The sequence below is a fragment of the Macaca fascicularis genome, chromosome 8 (genome assembly GCF_037993035.2).
Source record: "Macaca fascicularis isolate 582-1 chromosome 8, T2T-MFA8v1.1".
Classification (NCBI taxonomy): domain Eukaryota; kingdom Metazoa; phylum Chordata; class Mammalia; order Primates; family Cercopithecidae; genus Macaca; species Macaca fascicularis.
Window position 1 is genome coordinate 153,945,212 of NC_088382.1, and position 21,820 is coordinate 153,967,031.

General features: G+C 63.0%; 2 protein-coding genes across 2 annotated transcripts in view; one reads left to right on the forward strand and one right to left on the reverse strand.

Annotated features, from left to right (window-relative positions):
• BOP1 (BOP1 ribosomal biogenesis factor) overlaps positions 1 to 21,820 on the reverse strand; it is a 30,107-nt gene that overhangs the window by 4,223 nt on the left and 4,064 nt on the right. The window contains exon 3 of the mRNA XM_015455374.3: positions 9,968 to 10,048. Within this exon, the coding sequence (XP_015310860.3) occupies positions 9,968 to 10,048 (81 nt within the window). The remainder of the gene's footprint in view (positions 1 to 9,967; positions 10,049 to 21,820) is intronic.
• SCX (scleraxis bHLH transcription factor) lies at positions 308 to 2,306 on the forward strand. The gene is made up of 2 exons (XM_045398903.2): positions 308 to 1,035; positions 1,944 to 2,306. Exons 1-2 carry the CDS (start codon positions 469 to 471, stop codon positions 1,980 to 1,982), a joined length of 606 nt encoding a protein of 201 aa, XP_045254838.1. The 5' UTR covers positions 308 to 468; the 3' UTR covers positions 1,983 to 2,306.

Sequence of the window (21,820 nt, forward strand, 5' to 3'; positions counted from 1 at the left end):
CAGTTGTGCCACGGGAGAAAACGGGGTGGTGGGTCCCGCTGACCTTCCTCCCCTCTCCCGGGGAAGGGGGCACTGCAGTCTTGGGGCCCCGAGTAACCACAGCCCAGAAGCAACCTCCCGCTTCCTCCGCATCCCCAGAGACAGAACGATGCCCCAAAGACCCCCCCGCCCCCAACCAAGCGTGGCCACAGAAGGCCAGGGGGTGCGGCGGGCGCTGCTCGAGGAGCCTCCAGGCTGGGAGGGGCGGGGCGTGCGCGGGGGAGGGGCCGGGACGCCGCTATAAAGGCGCGGCTCGGGGCCCCGCTCCAGCCCGGGACGCACATGTGCGCGCGGCGCCCGGCAGCTGCCACCGCGGGGCGCAGCCGAGACCCTGCACCTCGCCCCGGCCGGCCCGCGAGGCCCGCGGTGGCCGCAGGAGGCGGCATGAGCAGCGCGCGACAGAGCTGACGCCGCGCCCCCGCCGGCCCCATGTCCTTCGCCACGCTGCGCCCGGCACCGCCGGGCCGCTACCTGTACCCCGAGGTGAGCCCGCTGTCGGAGGACGAGGACCGCGGCAGCGACAGCTCGGGCTCCGACGAGAAACCCTGTCGCGTGCACGCGGCGCGCTGCGGCCTCCAGGGCGCCCGGCGGAGGGCGGGGGGCCGACGGGCCGGGGGCGGGGGGCCGGGGGGCCGGCCAGGCCGTGAGCCCCGGCAGCGGCACACGGCGAACGCGCGCGAGCGGGACCGCACCAACAGCGTGAACACGGCCTTCACGGCGCTTCGCACGCTGATCCCCACCGAGCCCGCCGACCGCAAGCTCTCCAAGATCGAGACGCTACGCCTGGCCTCCAGCTACATCTCGCACCTGGGCAACGTGCTGCTGGCAGGCGAGGCCTGCGGCGACGGACAGCCCTGCCACTCCGGGCCCGCCTTCTTCCACGCGGCGCGCGCCGGCAGCCCCCCGCCACCGCCCCCGCCGCCTCCCGCCCGCGACGGCGAGAACACCCAGCCCAAACAGATCTGCACCTTCTGCCTCAGCAACCAGAGAAAGTTGGTGAGCACGGGCCGTGGGGCGCCGAGGGGGCCTCCAACGCGCCCCTCAGCCCACACCTGCCAGGCAGAGGCGGCGAGGCCACGCGGGCAGGGCTCCCCAACAGGGCACAGGCAGGCACACCTGTAACACAGGTCTGCCGGGGGCTGGGGCCTTCTCTTGGGGCTCCTCTCCAGGGCAGCCCTAGGACACCCGGCTCCCAGTGGGGTGTGGAGTCACCCCCAGGGAGATGCATGAGGGTAACAGCTAGGGATGCCCACAGGGGCCCACCCAGGGCGGGGAGGCTGGGGAGCTGGACCAGAAGCTTCCCTTTTCAGCAAGCTGAAGGGTGGAGTGAAAAGAGCTGAGTTCAGAAAGAGGCTGCAAGGCAAGAGAGGAAGGACCCCGGGGTCTCAGGCCCTGCGGCCCACCACTGGCCAAAGCCACCTTGGGCACCTGCTGTCCGTCCCCTACCTAGGCTGCACACCAAGACACCAGGTCCTGTAGGGCTGCCCGAGATGTGGGCCATGGGACACGAAGGCAGAGGCTGGCAGGAGGCGTGGGGGCTGGGGATGAGGGCCCTGCAGGAGCCGCTGGCCAGCTGTGATTTACAGCTCCTGCTGTGCTTGGTGGCACCGGAAAAGCAGGGTGAGCAGGGAGAAAATACGGCACGGCTTTTCCCAATCCCCATTTCCTCTCCAGACAGCACGCGCGAGCTCCTGGGGCCTGAACATCTGGGAAATTTAATTTTACAATTTCGGCTGTGCAGCAGTATGCTCCCCTCCCCAAAACGCTTGAGGGAAGCTGGGGAGAGCCGGGAAGGAGGTGCCTTGGTGCTGGCCACCTGAGATGGCACCCAGCAGGGAGGCCGGAGAGGCGCAGATTGGCGCTGGACTCTGCTGGGGCCTGACACTCCTCCCTCCCCTCTGCAGAGCAAGGACCGCGACAGAAAGACAGCGATTCGCAGTTAGGAGGTGTCCGGCAGCAGCCAGGAGGCAGACGCTGCTGGGGGAGGTGAACACCCGGGGTGACCGCAGACAGCCCCCACCTTGGACCTGAGCTGGGCAAGGCCCGCCACAAGCATGCCCCAGGCTAGCCCTAGCTGCAAGCGGGGCCGAGGGACAGATGGACGTACAGACAGGCGCCGGCAGCGGGACTCTGCGCTGGCCCCAGCACCTGCCCGGGCCCACTGGAACTTTCTGCGCTGGCTTTTCTTCCGGCCACTGTGTGTTGGCGTCTTGTGTTTTTGATATGATAATATAAAGTCTGAAAATTTTGTATAATTAAAAACAAAACAGTATCTTCCAAGTATGGAGGCCAACTGTCCTCATGAGAGGTTCAGAATTCACCCCCAGCCTGAGCCTCCATTCCCACCCTTGGTGGTCCCATCCTCCTTGGGCCAAGTACCCCAGCTCCCTGGGAAGCCCCCACTTTACAGGCTCAGGGCCACCCCTCCCTGGGCTGAGGCGGTGAGGACAGGCTTAGCTCACCCACAGAGCCTCCTATTGGGAAGCTGCAGGGTGGGGATGAGAGAGCCACGCAGGGAGAGAGGGTGGGGGAGGAGCTGCATGGCAGAAGATGGGGAGGGTGAGGCACAAGGCAGATACGCCATAAGGCAGGGACAGGGAGGCAGCAGCAGGGCAGGGGTACCCCACTCTCGGGCCTGCCAGGCACCCAGGGGCCCTGAGGGTGAGGAGGGTGCTGCATCTGGCCTCGGAGCTCCAAGGAGTGGTCACAAGGAGTGAAGCAAGCTGTGCTGCCCGGCAGAGGGGGTGGGCTCCCAGCCCCAGCAAGGGCAGTGGGCGCTGTGCCTCCACGAGTCTTGACTGGAGAGAGGGGCGTCTCCTCATGCACCAGGGCCATTTGGCCCCTGGAAGCTCTGCCCACACGGGAAGGAGGACCCCTGGCCATCCTCCTCCCACCACCACGTCCCACCCAGCCCCCTGAAGACCCCACCCACCACAGGAGGTGGGTTGAGCCCCCACAGCTCTGCGCACAGCTGGCCGGCCATTAAAACCCTGCAGGTGACAATTACCGTTCAGTGGTGTGAGCTCAGTGGGCACAGAGAGAAGAAAGGCAGGCGGTGCTGTGTGGACCACGTCCCCCCAACCCTGCCAGGCCACAGCCTAACTTCCGGCTGGGTGGACAATGGCTGACGGTGCCAGGTGCGGGCGTCAGGGCGGCAGCTGGCCACAGTTCCCTCCCTAGCACAGGCACGGACGCACCCCCGCCGGAGCAGACCAGGTGCTGTGGCCCACGTGGGCATCAGTGCAGGGCTGGCCCAGGACTGCCCCTCCTCTGCAAAGACAGGCTCCAGGGAACGGCAGAGCAGGAAGCAGTGGTGTAATTTTGGAGGAAATTCTCAAAGCCAGAGCCATTAAGGGCTAGAGGGGGGCTGCGTCCAATCTGATAGAAATATAACAGGATAAAAAGTCGCAACGGCAGGTTTCGTTCAGAGAGAAACCCAACCCCAAATTTCCTCTCCCTAATCCTGCAGGAGCCCACAGCTGGCCAGAGGGAGGGAGGAGAGGACAAGCTCAGTCACTGCAGAGGCCCCCACCCGCCGGGGAGCCAGGGCCCGGGGGACATGGGGATGCAGCGAGGGGCTGAGGCAGCCCCTTCCCTTCTCGGGAGCTTTCCTCACACCCCCGCCCCGCCACCCTCCCAGGCACCAAGGCGCTGGTGAGTGAGGAGCAGGGTGGACCCAGGAGCATGGCCAAGACCGGCACTCCGCATAGCACCCTAAGGCCCGTGGCGCCCACATCAGCCCTCCCTCCACTGGGCACTGGGTGTACATCTGTAGGGAGGGTCCATGGCCCACCTGCTCCTCACCTCCAGGCCTCCCATTTCCAGACCTGGGCCTGGTGGGGGTTGCAAAACTCTACATCAACCCCCTACCTCAGTGGCCGGTCAGTGTTGGGGACAAATCTGATGGAAGATACTGAAAGTCCCCAGGGCGGGGACACCAGGGGCTGCTGGCCTGAGCAGGCAGGTGCGGGGCCTCGGCGGCCGGCACCAAGGACAGGGCAGAGCCAGCTGGGAGCGGGAATGCAGGAGGCCAGACGTGAGCAGGTGGGAAGGTGTGGGCCTGGGTAGGGAGGTCTGGGCAGGGTCAAGAGGGAGTGCTGGGGAAAGGACGTCAGAGCCCCCGTGGACTGGGGTCAGAGTTTGGGGTGTCTAACGAGGCCAGAAGGGAACAGGGAACAGCCACCCGGAGGCCTCAGAGCTGAAAGGATCCCCAGGGCCCGGCTGGTTGGGGTGCAGTACTCACAGCCAGGCCCTCCGCTGCAGGCCTGACTCCGACCGCGGCTGCAGCTTGGCCAGCCTCAGGCCTGGGCAGCCAGCCCAGCCGCTCCCTGAGCTGCACCGGTAGCAGCGGCCGAGGGCCCGGCCCGCCAGCCAGCAAGAAGGGAGGGGCGGGGGAGGAACACTCCGTCACCCTCCACTGCTCCAGAAATTCAAACCAGACCGGGGGTGGCGTGGGCTGACCCCCCAGGCCCGCGGTGGCCCACCCGAATCCACTCGCAGCTCACAGCCGCCAGGCAGAGGAGTGGCAGGTGCCCCCTGCCCACCACAGCCCCTGGCTCCCTTCCCAGAGTGCTGGCCTCACCTCCACAGAGACCCAGGGCTCCCTCTGCCTGTGCCCCACAGAGGCAGCTGGGACGGAAGGGGCCCCAGCCTGCACCCTGGGCCAGCAGCCGCCCCTGTGAGCCGAGCTGGGCTGGAAACGTTCTGCTGGGCCTCAGCTGTCAGCTCCTGTCCCCGGCCTGGGGAACGAGCTGCTGGCGGGACACATGATTCATCAGGGCTGCCTGCGCCCACCGCCCGCCCCGCCCTGCGCAGCACCTGTGGGCTGCCAGGAAACACATGTGACCCTCTGGGTCAGGCCCTGAGAGCCCGGCCGGCCGGGGGCACACGCAGACCCAGCATCAGGGCTCTCCCGGGGGCCGCCAGCCCCAAGGACAGGCCCCCAGCCCAGACTGCACCGGACACAGGCCGCAACCGGCTGATGTGTCGGCTGGGATTTTTCCGCTCTCGATGAGCCCCCTCCCTCCCCCTCCCCAAAGTGGCTGCAGCTGTCAGGACCACAGATTGGAACTGCAGGTATGGGGCTGGCCCGCTGCCCGCCTCCTCCCGTGTCTGTCTGCGAGAGAGGAAGCCGGCCCACCTCTGGAATCCTTCACTCTCTCCTCGTTCCGCCTCTCCCACCTGTCCCCCGGGAGCGTGGGGTCAGCCGCCCTCGCTCCGTCTCTCTTCCCCAGCCCCTCTCCGATTACAATGCGAGCAGTGTTCAGCACTCGCCGCTCCCCTGCACAAAACGCCCGCCTGTCTGAGCGCCACACGGCCTTCCTGTGCGACATGAGGCCGTCACCGCCTCCTCCTCCTCCTCTTCCTCAGGGTTTTATCTGTCAAACTGCTCAGGGCAAGGCCAGGGCAGGAGGCTCACCTGCTGCATCTCACCCTACTGAAGGTTCCAGCAGGGGTGCTGGGCCCTGGCGCCGGGGCCAGAGGGGAGAAAGCCAGGCCCTGCTTGGTCTCCTCCTCAAAGTCCAAACCAGCTGAGCGGACCCCAGCCCAAGGTGGGGTCCCAGGCAGGAGAAGCCGCCAGCCCAGAGGCCCTCACCTCTGGCCCTGCTCCCGCCAACCACACATCTGCCCTTCCAGAGGCTGGGCACACAGCTCGGCCTCCTCCCGGCACCTCCACCACTGGAGAGAAGCCACTGCTGACCCAGGCGTCCTGGCACCTCCACAGCTGGGAGGGCAGCAAGTCACCCCCTGGGGGTCTGCAGGCTAGAGAGAGGCCACTACTGACCCAGGGGTTCCTCCAGACCTGGCCTGCCTCAGTCTCTGCTGGGAATGGCCCAGGGACAATGGCTGTTCTCAGGCAGAGCACCCCAATGCCTGGTGTCTCATAAGCAGGGGCTCCCAGAAACTCCTGCAGGATGCTGGGGGTGGGGCACAGGCTTGGGGCATGACACCCCCAACAACCCCCGACACCTCCCAGTGCTCACCACTCCTCGGCCTGCTCCGAGTCCCACAACTCAGAGCTGCAGCTTCCAGGTGAGGTGGGAACAGGGCTCCAGAGGTCCACACCCGCTCAGCCCCCAACTCTGGACACCTCCAAAATCTCATTCTGGAGACTTTTCCCCCAGTCCTGATCCATGCACACACACGCACCTGGGACTCCCATCCCCTGCAGAACAACCCCAGCCTTGGGACACACACCCAGACCCAGCTCTCCACAGCCAACCTCCCCAGAAGGCCCAGAGCCTGTAGCCGTCACCACCTGCCCGACAGGCCTTGCCCTCCAATGCCTTCCCCAGCTCCGCTCCACAGGCTGCTCTGCAAGCCCCAGGACAAAGCCTCTGCCAGAACCCGGTAGAGAACCCCCACCTGCCCACCCAGGTTCTAGCTGCCAAGGACGCTGGCCCCGAGTGGGCACAGCAGGCCAGGGCCTCCACCACCCTTGCAGCCCACAAGCAGGAGAACGCGGCTTCGAAAAGCCACACCCACCTGCCAGCCACTGCCCGGGCCTGCTTCATCAGAGAGCCCCAGGTGCCCCATGAGGGCCCTGGCTTCCCTGCCCCTCCTCACTGACCCCAGCGTCTCTCCTCTCCCAAACAGGACAACCGAGTGCAGCAGGCCAGGCCTAGGAGGGCCTTCAAGCTGGCCAAGGGGCACGCAGCAGTCAGGCTACACACACCCACCCACAGCCTGGGTAGCAGGGCGCGCCCGTTTCCCTCCTCGGTGGAAAGGGACCAGACCCAAGGGCCAGCCTCAGCACAGTCAGCAGCCCCCTGGGAGGCAGGCATGCAGGCGGCCGCGGGGGTGGACGGCCGCCAGGGAGATTGGGGCGGTCTGCAGGCCTGGGCGCCCTCCACAAGCAGCGTGGGGAGGGCCGTTCACTCGCCGGGAAACCTGAGCCGAGGCCGCACTGCCAGCAGCGACGCAAGCCTGAGTACGCGGGGCCAGGACGCGGGGGCGGGGGCGGCCCGGAGGAGCGGGAGGCCGCCAGCGCTGGAGGCAGCTGCCGGTTCAGTAGCTAGGAGAAGCCATTAACGGCGCTTGGCGCGAGAGCAGAGGGGACCACGGGCTCTGGACGCAGACAGGCCCGGCTGCATCCCTGCGGGAACCGAACTCACAGCCCAGGCAGGGTCGTGGGCACCGGGGAGCCGGCAAGGCTGCACCCCCGCCCCAGACTCCAGACCCCAGTGGAGGCCTTGCGGGGGACGGCCCCAGGCCAGCACCACGGGCACGGGAAAGGGACAGCAGAGGGCGGCTCCTCCGCCAGAGTTGACGGCCACCCTGACCCCTCAGCCTGACACACTTTCCCGACAAACATGGCCACAGGCAGGGGAAGGGTGGGTGGCTGCATCCTCTGCCTGAGCAGCTGCCCGGCCTCAGTTTCTCCCAACGGCTCAAATCAAAGTGGAGGGGTGGCTTCTGTAAAGGCCAAGCAACCCCCTCGCCCCGCCCCTCCACCCCGGCCCACCTCCCCGGGGGTCCCAGCGGCTGGATGAGATCACGTCTGTGAAGCTCCAGGCGCGGTGGGAGCGGGGTGAGGTGGCCATGCGGGGGCGGGGCAGCCGCGGCTCAGCCGGCTCCTGGGGGCCCCCCACTGCCGGGCGGCAGGACCCCAGCCAGGCCCAGCGCCTCCTCCAGGATTCCGCCCGCCCCCCTCTGCCTGCGCACCTGGGGGAGGGGAATAAGGAGACCAAGAGCTGGGGCACAGAGAGGCTGCTCTGGTCTTCACAAGTCAGCGCCCAGCAGGGGGTCCCTGAAGCGGTGCGAGGCCCCGGTGTCACCCAGACCCAGGAAGGGCAGGGAAGTGGCCTGAGGAGAAGGGGAGGCAGGCGGGTAGGGGAGGCAGGTGGGTAGGGGTGGCAGGGAGGCACCTCCCGCCAGCAGGAGCTTGGCCCGACCTTCTCAGCATCACAGCCACTGCCACTCTCGCGCTCCAGCTGAGATCGCGGCTCGCAGGAGCACACGCCGCTGCGGCACCCTCCCTGCCCTGCTGCCAGGGGCCCTCCCCAAAGTCCTGAAGGGCCCTGGCAGGGAGGTCGGCCTTCTCCCAGCCAGCTCTGCCCAGTGCCGAGGAGGACCATGGTCCTGGTACCACGGCCACCTCCAAGGACACGGGGCTGCCGGACGGGCCCTGCTCTCCTCACCCCACTGTCTTATCGCAGAGCTGCAGGCTGTCTCCCACCTCCCAAGCCTCTTTCCTGCCCACCTGTGGCCCCAAATCACTCCCCTAGGGCCACCCCACTTTGCTCCAAGGGAAGGAGGCCCAGGCAGATGCGGACTTCTCTGGACGGGAGGCATCTGTCCTGGCCTGGCCTGGCTCCTGAAAGCTGAGCTCTGCCGCCCCCTCGAGCCGCTGGCCGGCTGTGCTGGCAGGAGCACCGGGCGGCACCCCGGCTCCCTCGCCGTCACTCAGACCAACATGTGGGATAGTCATCACTGGAGGAAGCAGCCCCCACACCCCTGGCCGGCTTCCTCCCGGCACAGCAGGGGGCTGCCCACCCGGCAGGCGGCGGTGGCACGGGACAGGCCTGGCAGAGCACCCCCGGGGCAGCAGGGTCCCACAGGCCCTGCCGAGGCCCTTCCCCCGGCCTCTGCACTCCGTTTACAATCATCATCGATTTCTCAAAATACCAAATATAAAAAAGTAGCCGACAGGATGTGGCTGCCGACAGCCAGAGCCCCTGGGAGGGGGAGGGGAGACAGGCAGGGAGCGCGCGGCGTGGCCCCCCCTCTCTGAGTGAGCCCGCTGCTCCGGCCAGGAAACCAATTTATTTTGTTTTGTCTCTGTTCTCTGAACGCGCAGCAGAGACCGGATCGGGCGGGCGGCCAAGGCTCCTGCAGCCACAGCCAAGAGAGCCGAAGGATGGGGGAGGAACCTGGGGGGAGGGGGGCGCGTGTCTCCCCCAGGCCCCAAGGGGACAGCCCCTGACAGGGAGGGAGGAAGAGCTCCATCGGGAAGGCCCTACACCAAAGCCGCCCCCTTCCCCCGCAGCCCCCAGGGCCCAGAGGGGCCTCCGCCTCACACCCAGGTGCTCCACGGGGACCACAGTCCTACCCTGGGGCCAGGCCACACTGAGGAGGGTACAGGCAGGCACTGCCTCCGGCCTCAGAGCTTCTCAGAGCTTCCAGACCCTCCCAAATGAGGGCAGCCCCCCACAGCCAAATCTGCTCCTGGACACAGCCCATCCCAGCCTCTCCATGCCGGCAGAGCCCAGCCCAGTGCCAGCCTCTCCATGCCAGCAGAACCCAGGCTGGCAGCACGCGTCCCCCTTCGCCTGCAAGCTCCTTACGAGAAACAGCCGACCTCCAACCCCTCCTGAGATGTGCTCCTGGGACTCACTCAGAGGTCCAGAGGCAATGACCCCAGCCCACATCAGCCACCACCAGGGGCGGGGGAGACTCCAGGGGAAGGGAAGGGCCACCGCTGCCAGAACATCAGGACATCAGGGGGCAGCCATGGCCCTGTCCTGCCCGCCTGGCCCACAGCCAACCTGTGGCTCCCCACACAGCACACACGACAGGAGCACCACCCGTGCCCATGACCCTCACCCAGACCATGTACACTGCCTCCAGGGAGCCCCCAGCCACCCTGCGGAAGACACAGGAGCCCCGGGGCCTGTCCACAGGCCAGGGCCGACACAGGGGCACGGAGCCACACCCAGGTCCTTCCCCTTCACAGGCAACGATGACACACATACATTGCAGTCTTGTGTCCCAGACCCTGAAATCGCTCTTGCAGACGGGGAACAGGGCCCCAAGCCAGGACGCCCACGCGGGCCTCGGGAGCCTTGCTGCGGCCCCAACAGTGTGGCCCACCTGCGGGCAGGTCCCAGCACCCCCCAGGGCAACCCCGGCCCCAACACCCAGCACCTGCTAGGCTGTGATGGACGATGCCCCACCCTGCCCAGTGGGAAAGCAGCCCCAGCCCCACCTCCTCATCAGAGCTGTCCTCCGCGTACTCATCCCCAATCCGGGCGCTCGCCACCTCTGTCCTCGGGCCAGGGCTGCCGTCCTGCAGAGAGAGGGGGAAAACGGTTACTTCAGGGGATACAGGGTGCCCTTTGACCTTGCGGGGATCCCAGACCCCGGAAGCCCACCCCCACCCCAAATCTCCGAGCGGCTCCAGCCCGGCCCAGGCCTCAGCGCAAGGCCAAGAACACCCAGCTCTAAGGGGGCCTCTGGGGCTGTGGCTGGCACCCGGCACCACGGCCCTGTCCTCTACGACGGCTGGACTGCAGCCTCCCCAGCCCTCTGTCCCTAGGCTGACCGGGTCAGGCTAGACACGGAGGCCACTGGGGCAGTCAGCAGCAAAGCCTCCAGCTGAGGACTAAGACCCCCACCCACCACCAACCACCCCGTACCCCCATTCATGTCAAAGCCACAGGACTCCTCCCTGAGGCCCCACATGGGGCTCCTGCCCAGCCCCGCCTGGGACGGGGGCAACATGGTTGGGGGGAAGGAGCAGACACAGCCGTCACAGCAGCGTCACCGGGGCAGTGCCCTTGAAGGGGCGGGGGACATACATTGCCCACCCATCTCGGGGGCCATGTCCAGCCCAGTCCAGCCGGCAGAGGGCCCAGACAGGGCCCCAAACACTCAGAAGGCCTGCAGCCCCCACAGGCTCCCTGGCGCCCAGCATCCTCCCACCCACCACGTCCACAGCCTAGGCCGACCCCATCCCACCGGGTCAGAGTGGGCGCCACTGAGAATTCACGTCCCAAGCTGGAAAACAGATTCTGCCCTCAACTGTGGAGGTGAGGATGGCTCCAACCGGATCGGGTTTACTGGCGGAACCAAGGTTGATGGGGAAAACAGGCCACCTCTCACCCGTGGGGGCAGTAAAGTGCTCGGGCGCAGGAACCCCAGAGCCAGGGCGGGCACGCCCCCACCCCCGCCCCGAGCCCCTCTTCCCTCCGGCCCGGGCCCCTCCCCTGCCTGTTTTTTCCTTCAATATAGAGAGGTGGGAGACTAAGTTTTTTCCCAGGCCAGGAACAAGGAAGGATTCAGTTTCCACGTCTCCCCTGCCGCTGACAGTGGCCTGGGGCACCCAGTGACACTGAGCTCTTGCCCCTGCCTGGAGCACACAAGCCCCCAGAGCCGCGGCAGACACGAGACCCCGGCCCCAAGCCCCAGACCTGCACAAGGGCAGTTCCACACCAGGCGGCAGTCAGCTGCCCCCACCTGGCCTCTGCTGCACGGGTATCGGGCTGGGCTTCCGACCACTCGCCGTGGCCAGGGCTGAAGCACCACACCCGGAGTCCCAGCCTCGGTGCTCATGGGCCACAGTCCCAGGGTGCTGGCAGGTGGACAAAAGACTTGTCACCCAGCACTCTGTGCCCCGTAGCCCCTGTGCTGGATGTGGACAGGCCACGGCACAGGCAGGCTCTGGGCAGGGGGCAGAGGCGCCCTTGGGAAGTGCTGGGTTCCCAGGGGCACGGCATCCCCGTGGGACAGCTGTGGGGCACACTCAGTCCACCAGGGGGCGACAGCGCTCAGCCAGGCCCAGCGCCCGAAGGGCAGGGGCGGTGCGGTGCGGGCAGGGGCGGTGCGGTGCGGGCAGGGGCGACGTGGGCAGGGGCAGCCTCTGCTGGGAACTGCCTGACCTAGAAGGCCCCTTCAGATTTTGGAGGCAAATGCTGTGGGGCATTGAACATATTTTTTTAAACGGAAAAATTCGAGGAAAAGGCCACTAAAACCCTAACGACACAGACAACAGAACACGAGCCCATGCCATGCTCCGGACTTCCGGGGACACGACCTCCTCCCGCCAGGCCCATGCTTGGAGTCAGCCCAGGTCCTCCAGGGCCTCCAGCACCACCCACAGTGGTGTGCCGCCCGACTGAGGACCTCCGCTGCTGGGGGACACAAGGGATGCGGGGTCCACGTGCAGGGGTTCCCGAGGAGGGGTTGGGCCTGATGGAGCCCGAGAGTCGTGTGAGGGTGAAGCAAAGCTGAGAGAGAGGGCAGGCGAGTGCCACTGGGCAGAGGCAGGTGGGTCAGAAGGACTGACCGGTGGGCAGGGAGCTGCTGACAGGGAGCGCAGGACGGTGCCAGGGCCGCTGGGGCCCAGGAAAGGCTGCTGCAGTCCCTGAACCCTGTATGGCCTCTGCCCAGCCCAAGGGCTAGAACGTCACCAAGAGGACCAAAGGGAGAAACCCACAGCGGGCTCAGCCAGCCAGAAACGGTGTCCAAGCGCAGGAGTCCCCTGCTGTGACTGCACCAGAGCCTCCCTGCCCAGCATCAGGCCAGTCAGGCCATGCCCCACTGTCACTAACCAGGCATGTGATACAGGCTCTGCCTTCACTTCCTGGGAGAGGACGGCGACGGAGCTGCGGTGTCCTGGGTCGGTGGGAAGACAACTCTGCTCCCAGGGCCGCCCACAAGACGGTTCTGCTGGGGACGTGGGCGGCAGGAGGGAAGCAGTCCTAACGTGCCCGGAGACCAGAGCCACAACATCGCTGTCGGGGTGCCAAGGAGACCAAGAGAACCCCACGCTGCACCACAGACCCCACACCCGGCACCTCAGCACTGCCAAGGATCTCCAGGGCCCTGCCCACGCTAGCCGCAGGGTGCCCAGCACAGAGACGCCTGGTATCCAAGAGCTCTGTGCTGATGGCTCATCTGACAGCAAAGATTCATCAACAGGTACCTAGGAAACCCACATTTTGTTTTAAAGAAAGTACACCACCAGGAACTGAAAAGCCCAGAGAAAATACACGCTGAAAAACATCCCTTTTTATCTCAGAGAAAAGGAAGGTAACCAAGGGGAAGAGCCCAAGAGTGGCAGGGTTGTTCCCAGGCATGGAGACCAACCCTGCATGAGGCACTGGCCATGTGTGCTGCCACCAGCGGCCCCAAGACCACCATGGGCCACAACGACCACGGGCCCCAAGACCACCACGGGCCACGACCACCACAGGCCCCAAGACCACCACGGGCCCCAAGACCACCATAGGCCACGACCACCACGGGCCCCAAGACCACCACGGGCCCCAAGACCACCATAGGCCACGACCACCACGGGCCTCAAGACCACCACAGGCCCCAAGACCACTGGGGGCCAAGATCACCAGAGGCCACAACTGCCACAGGCCCCTTAGACCACCAGGGGCCCTGACCATCACAGGCCACGACCACCATGGGCCAAGACCACCAAGGCCAAGACCACCAGCCATGTGCCCAGCCACCTTAGGACCACCACAGACCAGAGACCACTCCACTGTGACTTGGTGCCCCACTGCAGACAGCTGTGCAGAGGAGGGCCCAAGGACCCCCATCTGCCAGGCCTGGTTTAGATGGGACCCTGGCTGTGGAATGAGGTTCTGAGGAGCCTTGGGGGAACAGTATTTGGCAAGCATAAGGGTGACTGTGACCATTTTGAAACATAGCCACAAACCTTTGATTTTCATCACATCAAGAGACAGAGTCTATGTCCCCCCTCCCCGCAAATCTGGGTGGGCTTGTGGCTGCTTTACCCACCCAAGGGAAGCAGCCCACACTGACGCCGCAGGATTCTGGGCTGAGGTCGTGAGGGCCGTGCTGCTCTGCCCATCACAGGAGACAGTGTCCTTGCAGCCCAGAGCCCTGGGAGGGGGACGGCTGGACAGGGGTACCCTTCGTGAACTGGCTGTCAGGGGCGGTCTGGATGCACAAGAGGCCTGGCTGTGCTCACCTGAGATCCTCACCCAAGGCCCGGAGCACAGGACGTGAGCTGAGTGTCAATCTTCCTCAGGTGGAAGGTACCAGAACCCTCTGGGGCTCGCCGGCCCCTCGGCGTGACACTGTACTAGGGGTGTACTGACCCTACTGCTTTCGGCCTGAACTCTAACCCCTCGAATCTACAATGCTACAAAGTATCTGTTCGATGCTGCAAAGTGCCAGGACAGGTGGCAAACAGCTGCCTGACTCCCCCGTGGGGGCCACGAAGCTTGGAGCCAGCAGCCTTCAAAAGAACCCAAAGCAAGGCCACGGGCGGAGTTCACCACCAGCCCTGGGCCCTGGTCCCATCCCCAGCTCTGGGGTCCACACCCAGGCAACTTCGCCCAAGGTGGACTCCACGAACCAGCTGGTGAGAGCCACTGGGCAGCCCTTTCCCAGACTCCACAGAGCTGCAGCTCCAGACCACTCTCCAGCAGACAGCACCAGCGCCCAGACCCCAGAACCCCAGCAACAGGGGGCCCGAGTCCAGGGTTCCCACACTGCGGCAACACGCCCTGCAGGGTGCCGTTCCCAGAGCCTGCCTTCGCCGAGACGCTGGCGGGACCCCTCGCCGAGACGCTGGCGGGATCCGCCAACCAAGAGTCTGCATTACGCTCCAGCACAGGCCGAACAATCCTTAAATTATCTGGGAAGGCCGGGCCCGGTGGCTCACGCCTGTCACCCCAGCACTTTGGGAGACCTAAGCAGGCGGATCAGTTGAGATTCAGAGTTCGACACCAGACTGGCCAACATGGAAAACCCCGTCTCTACTAAAAATGCAAAAAATTAGCCGGGCGTGGTGGCGGCACCTGTAATCCCAGCGGGAGGTTGAGGCAGGAGAACTGCTTGAATTCGGGAGGTGGAGACTGCAGTGAGCCAAGATCAGGCTACTGCACTCCAGCCTGGGCAACAGACAGACCCATCGCAAAAAAAAACAAAAAAACAAAAAAACAAAAAAAAACACAAATCTGGAATTGTCACTTTAATACTAGGTCTTAGGCTTTCTCTTATGTTTTTTTCTTTCAAGACAGTCTCACTCACTGTCACCCCAGATGGAGTGCAGTGGCATGATCTCAGCTTTCTCCAACTTCCACCTCCCAGGCTCAAGCGATTCACACAAGGTTTCACCATGTCGGCCAGGCTAGTCTTGAACTCCTCAAGCGATCCACCCGCCTCAGCCTCCCAAAGTGCTGGGATTACAGGTTTGGCTCACCACACCCAGTCTTTTCTCACATTCTTTTTTTTTTTTTTTTTGAGACGGAGTCTCGCTCTGTCGCCCAAGCTGGAGTGCAGTGGCCAGATCTCAGCTCACTGCAAGCTCCGCCTCCCGGGTTTACGCCATTCTCCGGCCTCAGCCTCCTGAGTAGCTGGGACTACAGGCACCCGCCACCTCGCCTGGCTAGTTTTTTGTATTTTTTAGTAGAGACGGGGTTTCACCGTGTTAGCCAGGATGGTCTCGATCTTCTGACCTTGTGATCCGCCCGTCTCGGCCTCCCAAAGTGCTGGGATTGCAGGCTTGAGCCACCGCGCCTGGCCGTCTTTTCTCACATTCTTGACTGTGGCAAGCAGACTAAATTGATAAAAACAAAAACTTCTGCACAACAGAGTGAAAAGAAAAAACTCAGGTAAATAAAAAGACAAAGCCAAGCACAGGTGGGAAAAAAAAATGAATCAAAATGAGCACAGAAGGGACAAAGCAGCTCTGAGCGCACGGATCCCACAGATCCACCAGACACCAGCGATGAAGAGAAGGCACTGCAGCCAGTCCTCACTCTGGACCAATCGCTGCCGTGCACTGCTGGAGGGGGCACAGGGAGCGAGGCACAGGCCGGCAGGAGGTAGGTTCCTCCCCAACTGGTCAGTGGAGAGCTGGGAGCACCCAGCCCAGGGCGCCCCTCCAGTGGGACGCCCTCCAGTGGGACGCCCTCCAGTGAGACGGCCCTCCAGTGGGACGCCCTCCAGTGGGACGGCCCTCCAGTGGGACGCCCTCCAGTGGGACGGCCCTCCAGTGGGACGGCCCTCCAGTGGGACGCCCTCCAGTGGGACGCCCTCCAGTGGGACGGCCCTCCAGTGGGACGCCCTCCAGTGGGACGCCCTCCAGTGGGACGCCCCTCCAGTGGGACGCCCTCCAGTGGGACGCCCTCCAGTGGGACGCCCTCCAGTGAGACGGCCCTCCAGTGGGACGCCCTCCAGTGGGACGGCCCTCCAGTGAGACGGCCCTCCAGTGGGACGCCCTCCAGTGGGACGCCCTCCAGTGGGACGGCTCACAGACACGGTCAACAGCAGGAAGGGCAGGGGCTGGAGAAGGTCCCAGGGAGTAGGAACCAGGCCAGGAGACAGAACTCTCAGGTCATGCAGGTAGCACAGAACACAATTAAGAGGCAGGACTACCAGGCCCCAGGCAGGGAGGCTGGAGATGGGGTGGGCACCAGGGTGAGGCTGGCCCAGCAAACTCGGGCCAGAGCAGGTGGACCCAGAAAGAGGGGTCACTGTAGCAGGGACGTGAGGGGCGGGAAGGGGTGCCCCCAAACCGCATACACAAAAATAAACCAAACCCACTGGCCCCAAGCAGGCTGCAGCTGTGGGCCCTGCCGTGGCCAAGACCAGATACCCCAGGAAGGGAAGGGGGAGGTACAGCACCCACCCCATCTTCTCGGGCCCTGTCCCTGCCCTCATCCCTATCCACTGACCACCCCCCAGACACATAGCACCCTGCTTCACCTTCACTCCTGAGCTCCTCGTGCCAACAGTCAGGGGAGGAGCTGGGAAGGGCACAGCCAGGCGCTGTTCCTCAAGTGAACTGCACAAAACACCAGGACTCCTGACCCCAGAAACAGACAGCAAATGCTTGTTGTTGAAAGGCACTACAGTGGCCGGGCACGGTGGCTCACGCCTATAATCCCAACACTTTGGGAGGCCGAGGCAGGCAGATCACCTGAGGTCAGGAGTTCAAGACCAGCCTGGCCAACACGGCGACACCCCCTCTCTACAAAAAATACAAAAAAAAAAAAAAAAAAAAAAATTACCCAAGCGTGGTGGTGGGCACCTGTAATCCCAGCTACTCAGGAGGCTGAGGCACAAGAATCGCTTGAACCCAGGAGGCGGAGGTTGCAGTGAGCCGAGATCGCGCCACTGCACTCCAGCCTGGGCGACAAGAGCAAAAAACTCTGTCTCAAAAAAAAAAGAAAGGCTCTATGGTTTGGGGCAGTTTGTTATGGCGGCAGATAACAGACAGACAGACAGAAAACAGCAAAGGGCTCCTGGCCCAGGGAGCTCAGACCAAAACGACAGGAACCAGCTAGCTGTCCTGCCCTTGGGCAACAGCCATGAGGGTTTCCAGCCAGGTAAGTACACGGATGATCCCACCAAAGGGAAGACAGAAGGGCTTCCGGGACTGGGACCACGGGCACGCATCGCCATGCCCGGCTCATTTATCAAATTTTCTGTAAAAATGGGGTCTCACAATATGGCACAGGCTGGTCTTGAACTTCTGGGCTCAAGAGATCCACCTGCCTTGGCCTCCCAAAGTGCTGGGATTACAGGTGTGAGCCACTGGGCCCGGCCTGTGACTCATTCTTTTTATTTTTATTTTTTCAGTTAAGCCCAGCTGTGTGAGCCTCATTCTTAATGAAAGAAAAACATCACTAAACAAGAGGAAAAGATGAAGAAGCAACATCATGAAGGATGCTGGTAGCGAGAAAGCAGCTGAGGGGCAGCGGCAGGAGGACATGGCATCACCGCCTCACGGAGGGACGCTCCAAGCACGTTCAAAATTAAATGCATTGACAGCTGGGCGCGGCGGCTCACCCTGTCATCCCAGCACTTCGGGAGGCCACAGCAGGTGGATCACTTGAGGTCAGGAGTTCGAGACCAGCCCAGCCAACATGGTGAAACCCCGTCTCTCCTAAAAATACAAACATTAGGCTGGGTGCGGTGGCCCACACCTGTAACCCCAGCACTTTGGGAGGCCAAGGTGGGCGGATCACGAGGTCAGGAGATCGAGACCATCCTGGCTAACACGGTGAAACCCCGTCTCTACTAAAAATAGAAAAATTAGCCATGCGTGGTGGCGGGCGCCTATAGTCCCAGCTACTCGGGAGGCTGAGACAGGAGAATGGCGTGAACCCGGGAGGCAGAGCTTGCAGTGAGCCAAGATCGTGCCACCACACTCCAGCCTGGGTGACACAGCGAGACTCCCATCTCAAAAAACAAACAAAAAATACAAACATTAGCCGGGCATGGTGACAGGTGCCTGTAATCCCTGCCTCTCTCTCTTTTTTTTTTTTTTTTTTTTTTTGAGACGGAGTCTGGCTCTGTCGCCCAGGCTGGAGTGCAGTGGCCGGATCTCAGCTCACTGCAAGCTCCGCCTCCCGGGTTCACGCCATTCTCCTGCCTCAGCCTCCCGAGTAGCTGGGAGTACAGGCGCCCGCCACCTCGCCCGGCTAATTTTTTTTTTTTTGTATTTTAGTAGAGACGGGGTTTCACCGTGTTAGCCAGGATGGTCTTGATCTCCTGAACTCGTGATCCGCCCGTCTCGGCCTCCCAAAGTGCTGGGATTACAGGCTTGAGCCACCGCGCCCGGCCAATCCCTGCCTCTCTAGAAGCTGAGGCAGGAGAATGGTGTGAACCTGAGAGGCGGAGCTTGCAGTGAGCCGGGATCGCACCACTGCACTCCAGCCTGGGCAACAGAGTGAGACTCTGTCTCCAAAAAAAAAACAAAACTAGCCAGGCATGGTGGCGGGAACCTGTAGTCCAGCTACTAGGGAGGCTGAGGCAGGAGGATCCCTTGAGCCCAGGAAGTTGAGGTTTTGGTGAGCCAAGATCGCACCACTGCCCTCCAGCCTGAGTGACAGAGTGAGACCCTGTCTCAAAAAAAAAAAAAAAAAAAAAAAGCATTTAGCCTTTGACCTAGAAATTCTCTTGGAATTTATCCCAAGAATGGTGTGCACATGTGAGAAACAGCACGTTATTGTCCGGTCAACTGTAAGAGCAGAAGCCTGCAACTGCCCACCCACTGGAGCTGGTGAGGCCGAGCTGCCAGCCACTCTGCGGGCACCAAGCACTGTACATAGCAGAGCCACGGCCTCCTGGACAGAACCGTCCTGAGACAGCACACGGCTGCCCTTTCTCTTAGGAAACCACCATTCAAAACCTGTGCGAGCCGGGATGTGTCTAGAACATTCTGGAAAGAGACTTCAACCCTGGAAACAGCAGCTGCCCGGATGCAGCAACAGGAGCCAGGAGGGAAGCGTGCGAGACTCATCCCTGGCATGCCCCTTAGGATCACCTGAGCATCCACAGGGGCCCTACAATGCCAAGTGCGCCTGCTCCATGAACACTGTGTAATTGCACAGCCCTTCACAAGAAGGCAGGCTCGTGGGCGTGTCAACGCTAAAGGCCTGAGGGCAGAAAACCAGAGGGAAGCCTGTGGCCTGGCACTGAAGCCAGACGCACGCCCACCCTTGGTCCACCCAGACCAGGTCTCCACAGGGGCTGCCAGCAGCTGACCCCTAGCAGTCACCGGGTTCCCTGCTACAAGGGCCTCCCACTGTGGGGTGCTCCGCAGGGCACCCCTGGCCTGTCTGGGTTGGCATGGGGCACACACTTGGAATCAGATTTATGAAGGAGGCTCTCTGAAGATGACCCATCAGCCACATTGCTGCCAGGATGGCAGAGACAAAGCCCCAGCTCCCTCCCATGCCAGTCACATATCCCCTTCCTCACAGCACCATCTAGGCCAGGTACATCCACTGAAGGCTGGGTGGCCTGGGGAGTGAGGCCCTCGCCCGGCCCGACTTCATGTGTCCCTGAGGTGTCCGTGACGTGACACACGCATGTTGCGTGATGCCCAGCCCCATCCCGCCACTGCTCTAGTCTGACGTGACGCTGCCTGAGTGTCCGTGACGTGACACACGCGTGTTGCCTGACGCCCAGCCCCAACCCGCCACTGCTCCAGTCTGACGTGACGCTGTGGCTGGGGTGTCCTTCAGACGCACGAGGCAGAGGCCACAGGGGCCATGTCTTCCCAACCACTATGGAGGAAACAGCGACAGGAGGGAGACAGGAACCGTCTGCAAGACCACACGAGTGGCCGTGGCCAGGATCACAGAATCTGGGCACGCCCACGGCACAGCAAGGACACTTCGCAGCGGTGCAGGAGAAGCTGCTATGTCACTGTGGTGTATATTCCCAGGACCAAGGGGCACTGACTCTAGAAGCCACTCAATGGAAGGGTTCTTGGGTTGAGGACCCACAACCACTGGCAGGGGCATCAGGGGAGGGGCATCGGGGGCAGACTCCTCCAGATGGCTGTGGCAGGCGAGCGTGGCTGGCAGAGCCCCTGGTGGCCCGGCCCCGTGGACCCACGACATGAGTGGGAGGTGGCGGGTTACAGGCGTCAGGAGCCCTGGACTGCTTCAGGATGACAGAGAAACACGCCTAACCTGAGGCCAACAACTGGGCATGACGGGGCCATCCTGGCGGCACCCTGGGAGGCCTCACGTGGCCACACTCACGGCCAAAAGAACACGCAGGAAGCAGCACCGGGCTGCCAGCTGCGTTTCCACCTGCAGGGGGGCCCGATGGGAAAGGACTCCCACCATTCAAGAGGGGCACAGACGGGAGGCAGGAGGGAGCAGTCGCTCAGCAGGCTGAGGTGCCTAGGTGGCTTCTGATGAATGGGTGGGAAAACGGGGGAAAAGGGAGGGGTTCCCACTAAGAAGCCTGGAATAATTTTTGTTGTTGTTGTTGTTTGTTTTTTGTTTTTTGAGACGGAGTCTCGCTCTGTCGCCCAGGCTGGCGTGCAGTGGCGCGATCTCGGCTCACTGCAAGCTCCGCCTCCTGGGTTTACGCCATTCTCCTGCCTCAGCCTCCCGAGTAGCTGGGACTACAGGCGCCCGCCACCGCGCCCGGCTAATTTTTTGTATTTTTAGTAGACACGGGGTTTCACCGTGGTCTCGATCTCCTGACCTTGTGATCCGCCCGCCTCGGCCTCCCAAAGTGCTGGGATTACAGGCGTGAGCCACCGCGCCCGGCCAAGCCTGGAATAATTTAAACTCAGTCATGAGGATCACACTTTAGAACTGAAAACACCCCAACAGGGCCCAATGTGCCCCTCAGCTAAAGCACAGGACGCACAGGCAGATGCATGGGCGCCACAGCAGGGCAGGGCCTTGGGCCAGCCAGCAGCCAGTGGTGTGGGGAACTCTGAAGAACGCCCCACCAGCCTGGCCGGACTTGCCGCCTCAGGCCCTGCTGGATGACGGAGCACACAGACCACAGACAGCGTTGCTTTGGAAAACACCCTGCGTGGGGCAGCCAGTTACGTGGTCACAGAAACCTGAGCAGGGCAATGGGCAGGGCAAACACGCACTTGGCAGTGCAGAGGACCTAGAGCTCCGGGGGCCAGGAGACAAGCAGTGAGAAGATGGCACCTCCCCGGACTCCGCAGGACCTCTAGTACCTTCAGGTACTTGGATATGTTATTATGTGAAAAAATTTTTTTGGTTTTTGAGACAGAGTCACGCTCTGTCACCCAGGCTGCAGTGCAGTGGCGCGATCTCAGCTCACTGAAACCTCTGCCTCCTGGGTTCAACTGATTCTAATGCCTCAGCCTCCCGAGTAGCTGGGATTACAGGCACGTGCCACCACATCTAGCTAATTTTTGTATTTTTAGTAGAGACAGGGTTTCACCATGTTGGCCAGGCTGGTCTTGAACTCCTGACCTCAGGTGATCCATCCACCTTGTCCTCCCAAAGTACTGGGATTACAGGCGTGAGCCACCACACCCGGCTGAAAGAATTTAATAAGAAAATCGTTAACATGGCCAGGCGCGGTGGCTCAAGCCTGTAATCCCAGCACTTTGGGAGGCCGAGATGGGTGGATCACGAGGTCAGGAGATCGAGACTATCCTGGCTAACACGGTGAAACCCTGTCTCTACTAAAAAATACAAAAAACTAGCCAGGCGAGGTGGCGGGCGCCTGTAGTCCCAGCTACTCAGGAGGCTGAGGCCGGAGAATGGTGTAAACCCGGGAGGCGGAGCTTGCAGTGAGCTGAGATCCGGCCACTGCACTCCAGCCTGGGCGA